Genomic DNA, 12300 nt, shown 5'->3' with positions numbered 1-12300 from the left:
CTAGAAAACACTAGCTTAGATGTAAACTAGAACTTATTTTATCACAACTCAGACACATACAGTACTTTATACCCTCCAGATGGACATCCGCCTCTTGGGGATATTAGCATGACAATGCAAACTGTAAACAGTAATGAACAGCCAACATAAACAATAACCTAATATACCACAACAGTTCGATAACAAGGCAAATTGGTCACAATATTAGTCAGATCTCCAAGAGATGATCAGACAGACAGAAACAATAGGCGAGTCAATTAACAATGGGAATGCACACTTAGAAGGCACACAATGGGAGAGACATACCTAACAATAAACACAACGCCTCAATAACCAGACTAAAGCAGGAGACCCCAGATCAGACTGTCAGGCATCAGTCTATGAGATCAACTCATACAATGTTCCAGCAGTCTGAAATGGTGGAGTGAATTTATCTTCATAGATTTGAGGGATATTGTTATTATTAATGTCCCAAGTGGTAAAGCCTCTACGATCAAATCTGCAGGAGGGCCCCCATATTCCCTCTGACCATTAACCTATACAAGATTAATGTTACACCTGTCCATCCACTCCAAAAGGAAAGCTATATTGTCCATATTCAAAAGAATTATTCTAGGCCTCGCTCTCAACGTTCATCATGTGGTTTTCCATCATTAGAGAATGATCTGCTCTCTCAAACGCCAGGGCCCTGTAGTCCCCTCCAAATGCCCGTCCTGGTTGGGTCTGTCATAGGTAATATCTAAAATGAGGTTACATACAAAACAGATTTCCCCTGGTGCATTGGGACAGAAATTATGGAAATTCCTGAATGGGACAAGAGAATAGACTGACCTTCGAAAAAGCCATTGATGTGATGGGGTTTACTTAATAACTACTTTGTCCAAACCTAAAAAGAATAGTTATTTGTAAACAGACGGTGCTCACTAATATTAGGAAATATGATTATGTTCAAAAGGATTTGTAAAACATGCTAAAAAGAATGAAGCCTCAATAGCTAAGCTATACCTTCTCGTGGACTGTCATGCAACTTGCTGCATCTTCCTGTAAGATGTCACTCACACCATTAGACAGTCTTTCATATTTCAACTTGGGTTCCTCTTCGCTCTCATCCTCCTAAATACAGAACAAAAGACATCATGTAAAAAGGATTGTCCTATGGGCACTACAATAATACAATTTACATTGTTTGGGGACAGAAACAAGGATCAAAAGTGGTAATTAATCCAAAAATTTTCTATACAGTATTTTTTATTATTAAATTTCACCTGGTAATCCAACCAGCAACACACTTCTTGTCATAGAGTGGCTCCAGACAATCTGGAGAGAGGGTAGAAAATAATCAAACAGTGCTGCGCTATAAAAAAAAAAAAAAATCATCAATAATAAAAGTGTAACTAAAAATGGTAAAATCAACAAACATATATTGCTGAAAGTTCATATATAGTATCTGTGACTGATTGAAGGTAATTAAAAAAAATCAATATATCAATGGTGCAAAAAGAGCTTGTACTTTCCTCCACCAGTCTCGCAGGCTGCTCACCTCTCATCTGCATAAAATCAGCAGTGGTCCCCTCTGGGGATAGAGAGGGCTGGTGTGGTGCTGGTAATCACTTTACTGCTTCAAATCGCTTATTCCCATGTGATAAACACCCGGATCATCTCACCAGATATGATGGATATGCAAGAAGGAAGGCAGAATCTAGTGCTCTCCCTTTAAAATGTTTAATTAATAAAAAAAGGTAAGGTATAAAAACTCACAAAAATGGCACTGTAAGCTGAAAACATTTCAGACACAATAGGTCTCAAGATGGCTGCGATGTAACATCAATACGCAGGCTCCGTCCCCTAGACACGTATCGTCAAATCATTGACTTCTTCAGTTGGTACCCCCACCAGCACCACGCCAGCCTTCTCTATTATCCCCAGAGGGGAACACTGCTGATTTTATTCAGATGTGAAGTGAGCAGCCTGTGAGACTGGTGGAGGAAAGCACAAGCACTTTGGATTTTTGCATCGTTGATATGTTGATTTTTTTTAATTCACGTCAATCAGTTACAGATTCTATAGTTGAACTTTCAGCAATACATGTTGATTACCATTTTTAGTTGAACGTATTATTATTGATTTTTTATTTAATTTTTTATAGCGCAGCACTGTATTAATTATTTGCTGCACCTTTTAAAGTGAAGTGAGTACACTTGCTAGTGATGGCAGCTATTATAAAAAAAAAAAAAAAAAAAAAAATTTACACAGGTTTACACAGCTTTACTTCACAGATTGATATTAACTTTATACACTTGGAGAGACGGTAGTGTTAGGATTTAGGCCCCATTCAAACCTGCACGTTTTGTAACTTTAAGGTCCAAAACGCTCAACATCCAAAATCCCATTAATTTCAATTGTGACTGAAGGAACTAGTAACTCGATGCTTAATGCTCCAAAAACTGCATGAGCTACAGTACTTTTCAGGCAGATATGGGCATTTTTGGCACAGACTTCAAAAGGGAACACCTGAAAATGCTTGAATTAAGTGTATACTTTTTTTTTTTTCTGGTGTATTTCAGGCATTTTAGCATGCAAGAACTGGTTTCCTCCCGCTAGCGTTTTCCATTGGCTAAAACAAAAACACCTGACGCTTGAATACGCTTTAAGCACAAGTAGAACAATTGAAAAACACTTCTAAAAAGGCTTAGATATGCACAAAAACACTTACCGGTAAATAGAAAAATACCTGAAAAACATTCTGCTCAGGTGTGAATGCCACCTTATATAAACTTTACTAATAAACTAAAGCAGAACTCCAGTTAACATTTTTTAAGCAGTTACAGCTTCCTCCGGATAAAGGTTTTACATTAATGAATTAAAGTTGACCATAGTAAGTCCCCACGAGTGCTTTTTTTTAATTTATTGATTCCTTTTTATTTTTATCATGCTTATTCCATACATAAAGCAAAAAGAAAGTTATTTTTAAGTAGCAGTGCAATATTATATATATATATATATATATATATATATATATATATATATATATATATATATATATATATATATATATAAATTACCATCATTTCACTTCTTTTTATACATATACCGTAAAAAAAAAAAAAAAAACAGTACGATCACCGAAAACCAAGATCCAAAAGTATGCTAACTGGACACAACACCAAACTTACTTATTTTCCAGTCTGTTTATATTATACACTACTCATCACTTTAATTTGTTATAGATAGATCTCCTCACCCCCCCCCCCCCTCCCCTTCACATGATCCATCATACAGTAAGTTACTAGATTCAAGCCAATAATACCAGATTTTAACAAATTTTTGAGGGGTTCCTCGATGTTTATATGCTAATCTTTTCTTTCTTAAAGTATAATTTATTACCCTATTGTTTATGGGTTGGAGGGGTATTAGCGACCCACTTTTGTAGAATAAGTTTGCAAGCTATATAAAGAAATCTACTGGTAAAACTCCATCTGGAATTATTCCCAGTAGTGATAACTTGGGGGTAGTTATTTCTGTCTGTGATATTGTATTTAAGGTCAAAAACATTTTCTCCCAATATTTACGGCAGTGTTTCTCAACTCCAGTCCTCAAGGCGCCCCAACAGGTCATGTTTTCAGGCTTTCCATTATTTTGCAGAGGTGATTTAATCAGTTTTACTGCCTTAGTAATTACCACAACCATTTAATCTGAGGGAAATCCTGAAAACATGACCTGTTGGTGCGCCTTGAGGACTGGAGTTGAGAAACACTGATCTATGGAGCTTAGGGCATCGCCATAGCATATGAATAAGGGAGCCATTGGATACAGAGCATCGTGAACATAAGGGCGAGGTGTATTTTTCCCAAGCAAATAATATTTGTGGGGTATAATGGGTTCTGTGTAGAATAAAAAGCTGGGGCAGTTGCTGGCAAGGTGAGATAGATACCTCAGGAAAGATTTCCATAGCTCGAAACCATTCATCTTCATTAGGATCAATCAGATCTTTTTGTCAATGAACAAGACTTTTAGCTTGTCCATCTGTCTTCACTATGTTTAATAATATATGGTAGATCTCTCCTATTAATCCTTGTTTAATAACCCATACTGAAGTAGCTTTCATTAAGATCTCTGATGGCTTGTATTGTAGTTGGAATGTTAGAGCTTGACTTTGTAAAGTATGGCGAATCTGAAGATATTGATAAGAGTTGCTCTTGATAGTTGGAAACGTTCTTTCAGTATACTGAATGGTAATAGGATATCCCCTTCAAATAATTGCTAGAGAAGAGTTAGCCCAGCCCTTTTCCATTCCAAGAATTCTGATATTTTGTTCACCTCAGGTAAGCAGTAATTCTCCCATATTGGCATATGTCTTGTATAACCCTTATGCTGCGTAAGCATGCGTATTGTTTCCCAAAGGCACGGGTAGGCACGGGTAGGCATATTGGCATACAGGTACGTCCAATTTTAAATGCCTCCCTGCCATCGCAAGTGTGCCGTCGGCGCCACGCTCGCGTGCCGGTCGGGACCCCGTGAGTCTGGTCGCGGGTCCCACGGATTCCATCGCCGCAGGCATACCCGTGATCGTCTCACAGGGCGGCTGAATGAGGAGATGCCGCTGTAAACAGCATCTCCCCGTTCTGCCTAGCAACAAGTGATGCTGATCTCTGCTCCATGTGATTGGAGCAGAGATCAGTGTTCACTAAAACAAAGCCCAGCCCCCCATAGTTAGTAACACGCCCCTAGGGACACTTAACCCCTACACTGCCCCCCACTGGTTAACCCCTTCACTGCCAGTGTCATTTACACAGGAATCACTGCATTTGTATAGCAGTGATTGCTGTATAAATGACAATGGTCCCAAAAATGTGTCAAAAATGTCCGATGTGTCCGCCATAATGTCGCAGTTACAATAAAAAAAAATAATCGCTGATCGCCGCCATTACTAGTAAAAAAAAAAAAATTATTAATAAAAATGCTATTCAAAATGCTATACCCCTATTTTGTAAACACTATAACTTTTGTGCAAATCAATCAATAATCGCTAATTGCGATTTTTTTTTACCAAGAATATGTAGAATACGTATCGGCCTAAACTGAGGGAAAAAAGTTTTTTTTATATATTTTTGGGGGATATTTATTATAACAAAAAGTAAAAAATAATGCGTTTTTTTCAAAGTTGTTGCTCTATTTTTGTTTATAGCGCAAAAAAAAAAAAAATGCAGAGGTGATCAAATACCACCAAAAGAAAGCTCTATTTGTGGGGGGAAAAAAGGATGTCAATTTTGTTTGAGAGCCACGTTGCAACGACCGCGCAATTGTCAGTTAAAGCGCCGCAGTGCCGAATCGCAAAAAAAAGTGGTCTGGTCTGAAAGTGGTTAAACAGGTGTCCAGCAGACAGTTGATTATAAAAAGGCATTAATTAAAGAAAACCCTATAAGGTAATAAAGGAACCATTTTGTTAAGAGACATCCATTTTGGGTAATGGAAAATTACTGTTAGCGTGACCCCGTGGAAACCTATTGCTTAAGGTCATATGTGTTTTTTAGAATTATCACAAGGTTAGTTGTTTGTACAGAACAGATGGATGCGGTTAAGCTACTTCCCTTTCCAAGAGCAGAAGTAACTTCATGGCGTTAGACCACAGGCCTATCTTGCATCACGCCTAAAGGACATTCTAAACCATATATATATATATATATATATATATATATATATATATATATATATTTAGCTTTTGCTGCTAGGCAGAAATATTGCTTGTGCAAAGAACCATGATGACGTAGTAAAATATACCATCTTGCATATTTTGTGTGGCGATCCCTGATTGGCTCAAACCACAGGGCTGTGCTTTAGCTCAAACTGCATAAAACTACTGTGTGTGCTCCAATAAACTCACAATCATTGTTCACGTACAATTGTGTGTATGTGTGGTGATTGTCCACCGGTGACCGGGACCTCCGCTAGGGTATATACACGGAAGACGAGCACCTAACAGAGCTGGTACCAGAAGTGGGGTCATCTTGTGATAGGTAAGTCATTTTGCTCCTTCTTACCTTAATGGTGAATAGGTGTAGATGCTTACTCTGTCCAGGTGACTACCATACAAATAGATTAGTTTAAAAAGCTACTGTGCCTTCGCGGCGGACTAGGCTGGTCCCTCGGAAGGTTAAAAGGGCTCGCAAGGAATTTATAGGTTTAGGAAAAAGTCCGACTAGGTGGGTCTGACTATAAACTATTGGTGATAGTTTTATTAACACGGGAAGTAAAAGAATACGCCCGTGACAAAGGGATTGGTCGAGCGGACGCCCACTTGAGAACTTTTAAAGTGCACTATAAATAATGAAATGCATCATGATGTGATTACTTGATAATGTACATGTAAAGTTTTAAAACTGAAATCCTAAACCATAAAAATATGTCTGTTTCTCTTTAGGTGCAAGCGTAAGTATATAGAGTATTAACGTTGTATAAGATATTATTATATAGAGTGGATATCTGTTTGAATAAACCCAACTGTTGTTAAATGAATACAGAGTATGAAGAACCAGATTGTAGTGAGGTAGCACCCGCCTGTTCACGCTGCACGCTAGGTTTACTTTTTCTTAGCATTGACAAAAGGTGGATTCTTTTGACCACCAGACCTACAGGCTTCTCTTGCAGACTTGGTGTAAGAGGGGTATATCCCGCCACCAGGAAAGGTACCCTTCATCGTATATTAAGGGTAAATCTTCACAGTTTTATTAGTCCATCTGACCTGGAAGATCAGGGAACTTACCCCCGCATTAGGGAACAAATTATTGACCAAACAGGCTGTTATCACCTCTGCCCACATACCAGGCATACTTTACCCAAATTACTAGATGGGGAATTCTGCAGCCACAAATAATGCACCCTCAGGCCCCCAATAGACCACCACCCAGAATTCCTATGCAGTGGCCATCCAATCGGCAGCCACCACCCCAATAGGGATGCCTAGAGTATGTCCCTTCCCTCAGCCTAGTGTGTTACAATCCCTCATGGAGAAGTCTTCCCCAAGTTGTATTACATGTAGATGGACAACGTGTCTGCTTTTTGATAGACACTGGTGCCACCTCTAGTTCAGTGAACGATGAGATTTTTAACACACCACAATTCACCGAGGGAAACTCTATTGGTATTAATGGGACACCTGTCACCCATCCCATCACTCCACCACTGACTGTAGCCACTCCAGAAGGACAGAAATTATGTACCCAAACTTTTGCCGTCTTGTCCTCATGCCCTGTGCCCCTTATGGGACGGGACCTCTTGGCACAACTGTGTATTACCATTAAGTTTAATAGAGAAGGTTCCCTTACCGCTAGTTCACCATTATGTGACTTACATGGCCCTAAGCGACATGCACACAGAGGTTTCTTTATGCTACTCCCCGCCTCTCTCGAAACACATGCTATCTGGGCGGAAAACAAAGGTAGCGTAGGTTTCATTAACTGTACGCCTTACTCGCCTCAGATGCGCCCTGACGCAGAAGCACAATATCACAAACAATACCCCCTGCCCCCCGAAAAGACCCAAGGCATTGCCCCCCAGATCAATGACTACATATCTAAAGGTATCCTAAAACTAATCATTAGCCCCTGGAACACACCCATTTACCCTGTAAAGAAGGCCAGTGGCGAGTGGAGACTCGTCCAAGACCTCAGAGCAGTAAACAAACAAGTGATTCCCCTCCCACCCCTAGTCTCAGACATCACTTTTATTTTCTCATGCATACCAGCAGACTCTCTATGCTACACAGTAATTGATTTAGCAAATGCTTTCTTTAGCATTCCCATTGCAGAGGAAGCCCAACCTATGTTTGCTTTCTCCTGGGCCGGGGGCCAACTAACCTGGACACGCCTACCGCAAGGGTATGTAGACAGCCCAGCCGCCTTCTCTATGGTACTCAACGAGACTGTCAAGTCTTGGACTTCTGAGCGTGGGTCGGTACTAATACAGTATGTGGACGACTTGCTCCTGTGCAGTCGAACTGCTGAAGATTGTGCGGTCGATTCGACATCACTGTTACAACACCTAGCTCACGCCGGGCATCTGGCCTCAAGGAAGAAAATACAATGGTGCCAGCCACAGGTAGAATACCTAGGGTGCATTCTAAAGGAAGGGACAAGGCTAGTGTCCCCCAAACGTGCCGCAGCCCTTCGAGCTCTCAGTCCCCCAAAAGACAAAGCTGCCCTACTCTCGTTCTTGGGTGCAATGGTATATTGCCGCCAATGGATTCCTGACTGTTCTCATTATGATAGTATTCTAAGAGAGGCTACTGGCTCGACAGCCCCTAAATTAATAGATTGGACTGAAGACAGACTACAAGCTTTTCAAGCTCTATTAAACAGTCTGTCATGTGCACCCGCCCTGGGATTGGTAGACTATGGTAAAGCTTTTCAGCTGTACTGTGTAGTTTCAGGGAACTCTTTTGCCGCGGTTCTCACACAACAACATGGAACAGGATACCGCCCGGTTTCTTACCTATCCAAGAAACTCCCTGTCCAGGTTCAAGGCATGCCGTCATGTCTCCAGAATTTAGCAGCCTGTGCTATGGCAGTACAGGACGCTAACAAACTGGTCTTCGGCCACCCAATGACACTTTTCACCACCCATTCTGTCACCCACCTCATACAGAACATGAACACCCAACACATGACCTCACAAAGGCTCAGCGGTTATGAGATTACCCTTATGAACACTGACAATCTATCTCTTAAATATGTTCCCGCTAGCAACCCTGCTGTCCGCCTCCTGCACTCCATGCTGCGTCTACCACAAGACCCAGACCAGCTTCATGACTGTGTGGAAAAAGTGGAATCCATCACATCCCCTAGACCTGATCTCACGGATACACCCATTATAGATGCGGAAGATGTTTTCGTTGACGGTAGTTGCTCCCGCCCCTCTGATTCCACTTTCCTAACAGGTTACGCGATAGTCCAATTACCAGACAAGGTGCTAGAAGCCAAGCCGCTACCTCCCTCTTCGGCCCAAGTAGCAGAATTAGAAGCTCTCACTAGAGCCTGCATTCTATTCACTGATAAAAAGGTGAACATTTACACCGACAGTAGATATGCTTTCGGAGTGGTGCATGACTTTGGTGTGATATGGGCTAATAGAGGTTTCAAAACCGCAGACAATAGACTAATTGCCAATTCCACACATATTATGGCTCTTCTCCAGGCCATCCTCCTTCCAAAGGAAATGGCTATTATCAAGGTAAAAGCCCATTCCTCGGACGACAGCAAAATATCCAAGGGTAACGCCCTAGCCGATAGAACTGCAAAGCAAGCTGCCGCCTCCTCCCCTAACCCCCCTGCCCCCACAACAGTTTTCTTTAAAGAACATTTCACTTCATCCAACTTCAAAACAATTGTAGCACAAATACAAACAATGGCCACAGACCAGGACGTTCATTTCTGGGTCGCTGCAGGATTGACCAAAGACCCCGAGGGTCTTTGGACAAAAGAGGGGAAGGTACTGGGAATACCTGAAGCAAGTTGCATTCTCATACTCGCATACCTCCATGGCCCAGGACACATAGGAGCTGCCCCTTTAACCAACCTGTATAACAAATCTTTTTGTACAAACAATTTGAATAAACAAATCCAACTTCTGACTAAAAGCTGCCTGACCTGTGCACAGAAAACTCTGACATTAACATTTATTCCCAACAGGAAATGTACGTGAAAAATCTGGTAAGTATGCTCCACGAAATAAACAAACAAGTTTCTGTCACCTTTTCTCCTCTTCCCACAGAACCAACGCATCCCTTCATCCCTGGGGATAAAGTGCTGATCAAACAATTAGCACAAAGAAAGAGTATCGGACCGGCTTTCTCAGGACCATGGAAGGTGGAAAAGGTATCAAGAACAGCAGTACTGACGGATATGGGGAACACCTGGATCCATGCCAGTCGTCTTAAAAGGTGCCCGCAGCCCCCCTCGACTCCGGACCCTCCAACCGAGACGTCAACATCCAACCGCCTTGTCCCTATCTCATCAGCCCGGGAGGAAGACAGCTTGTTCGAAGAAAGTGCATCCTTACTCCCTCAAACCCAAGAACAGCTCCAACTTACCTTGGATCAGAAGTTGCGAGAAGCCCAAAAAGGGATAGAACAAATATCTCTGACAGACTCTGATCCCTTCCAAAAAGACAAAACGGAGCTGGACACCCCGACAGGAAACGATGAAGAAGGACAAGACCTTAGATAGCCGGACACAATGATTCCCCTGTCAATGTCCATGAAGGCCTTGTGCCTCTTATCTTGTACAGCTTTAATTGTGTTCTTACCCACCTGGTTGATATCTAACTGTATCTATCACCCTGAAGATTTGGGACCCCTGTGCCAGCCTAAGCTTTGGCCAGGGAATACTTGCATGGTTAAAAAACACCGCCATGACTATAATAATGATACTCCTTTTTATTTTGTTCCTATATGTCTGTTATAGGTTTATAATGTGTATAATTGTTAAAGCCTCACATACCAGAAATGAAACTATTAAATTAGACGCATTTTCCCATGATCCTAAGGTATGGTACCAGGAAGAATGCGACAAATGGGATAGATGATATGTGATCTTCCTGTTTTCAACAGGATGATCAAAGGGAGGATTATAAGGTAATAAAGGAACCATTTTCTTAAGAGACATCCATTTTGGGTAATGGAAAATTACTGTTAGCGTGACCCCGTGGAAACCTATTGCTTAAGGTCATATGTGTTTTTTAGAATTATCACAAGGTTAGTTGTTTGTACAGAACAGATGGATGCGGTTAAGCTACTTCCCTTTCCAAGAGCAGAAGTAACTTCATGGCGTTAGACCACAGGCCTATCTTGCATCACGCCTAAAGGACATTCTAAACCATATATACAGTGGTGTGAAAAAGTGTTTGCCCCATTCCTCATTTCCTGTTCCTTTGCATGTTTGTCACACTTAAGTGTTTCGGAACATCAAACCAATTTAAACAATAGTCAAGGACAACACAAGTAAACACAAAATGCAATTTGTAAATGAAGGTGTTTATTATTAAAGGTGAAAAAAAATCCAAACCATCATGGCCCTGTGTGAAAAAGTGATTGCCCCTAAACCTAATAACTGGTTGGGCCACCCTTAGCAGCAACAACTGCAACCAAGCGTTTGCGATAACGTGCAATGAGGCTTTTACAGCGTCCTGGAGGAATTTTGGCCCACTCATCTTTGCAGAATTGTCCTAATTCAGTTACATTAGAGGGTTTTCGAGCATGAACGGCCTTTTTAAGGTCATACCACAACATCTCAATAGGATTCAGGTCAGGACTTTGGCTAGGCCACTCCAAAGTCTTCATTTTGTTTTTCTTCAGCCATTCGGTGGTGAACTTGCTGGTGTGTTTAGGATCATTGTCCTGCTGCAGAACCCAAGTTCGTTTCAGCTTGAGTACACGAACAGATGGTCGGACATTCTCCTTCAGGATCTCTTGGTAGACAGCAGAATTCATAGTTCCTTTTATCATGGCAAGTCTTCCAGGTCCTGAAGCAGCAAAACAGCCCCAGACCATCACACTACCACCACCATATTTTACTGTTGGTATAATGTTCTTTTTATGAAATGCAGTGTTCCTTCTACGCCAGATATACTTGGACACACACCTTCCAAAGAGTTCCACTTTTGTCTCATCGGTCCACAGAATGTTGTCCCAAAAGTCTTGGGGATCATCAAGATGTGTTGTGGAGAAATTGAGACGAGCTTTGATGTTCTTTTTGCTCAGCAGTGGTTTTCTCCTTGGAACTCTGCCATGCAGGCCATTTTTGCCTAGTCTTTTCCTGATGGTGGAGGCATGAACGCTGACCTTAACTGAGGCAAGTGAGGCCTGCAGTTCCTTGGACGTTGTTGTGGGGTCTTTTGTGACCTCTTGGATGAGTCGTCGCTGCGCTCTTGGGGTAATTTTGGGCGGCCGGCCACTCCTGGGAAGGTTCATCACTGTTCCATGTCTTCGCCATTTGTGGATAATGGCTCTCACTGTGGTTCGCTGGATTCCCAAAGCTTTGGAAATGGCTTTATAACCCTTTCCAGACTGATAGATCTCAATTACTTTCTTTCTCAATTGTTCCTGAATTTCTTTGGGTCTCGGCATGATGTGTAGCTTTTAAGGATCTTCTGGTGGACCTTACTGTGTCAAGCAGCTCCTATTTAAGTGATGCCTTGATTGTGAACAGGTGTGGCAATAATCAGGCCTGGGTGTGGCTAGAGAAATTGAACTCAGGTGTGGACAACCACAGTTATAGTATGTTTTAACAAGGGGGGCAATCACTTTTT

At 41.6% G+C, this 12300-nt stretch overlaps 1 protein-coding gene across 1 annotated transcript in view; it reads right to left on the bottom strand.

Moving 5' to 3' along the window:
* Positions 1 to 12300, bottom strand: part of VPS41 (VPS41 subunit of HOPS complex) — a 487204-nt gene that overhangs the window by 392027 nt on the left and 82877 nt on the right. The window contains exon 3 of the mRNA XM_077491629.1: positions 1006 to 1113. Within this exon, the coding sequence (XP_077347755.1) occupies positions 1006 to 1113 (108 nt within the window). The remainder of the gene's footprint in view (positions 1 to 1005; positions 1114 to 12300) is intronic.

Source organism: Lithobates pipiens, unplaced genomic scaffold (assembly GCF_037356315.1).
Source record: "Lithobates pipiens isolate NorthernLeopardFrog02 unplaced genomic scaffold, aLitPip1_a1.2 Scaffold_19, whole genome shotgun sequence".
NCBI lineage: Eukaryota > Metazoa > Chordata > Amphibia > Anura > Ranidae > Lithobates > Lithobates pipiens.
Note: the sequence above shows the minus strand (reverse complement) of the source record. Positions and strands in the feature narration are given on the sequence as shown.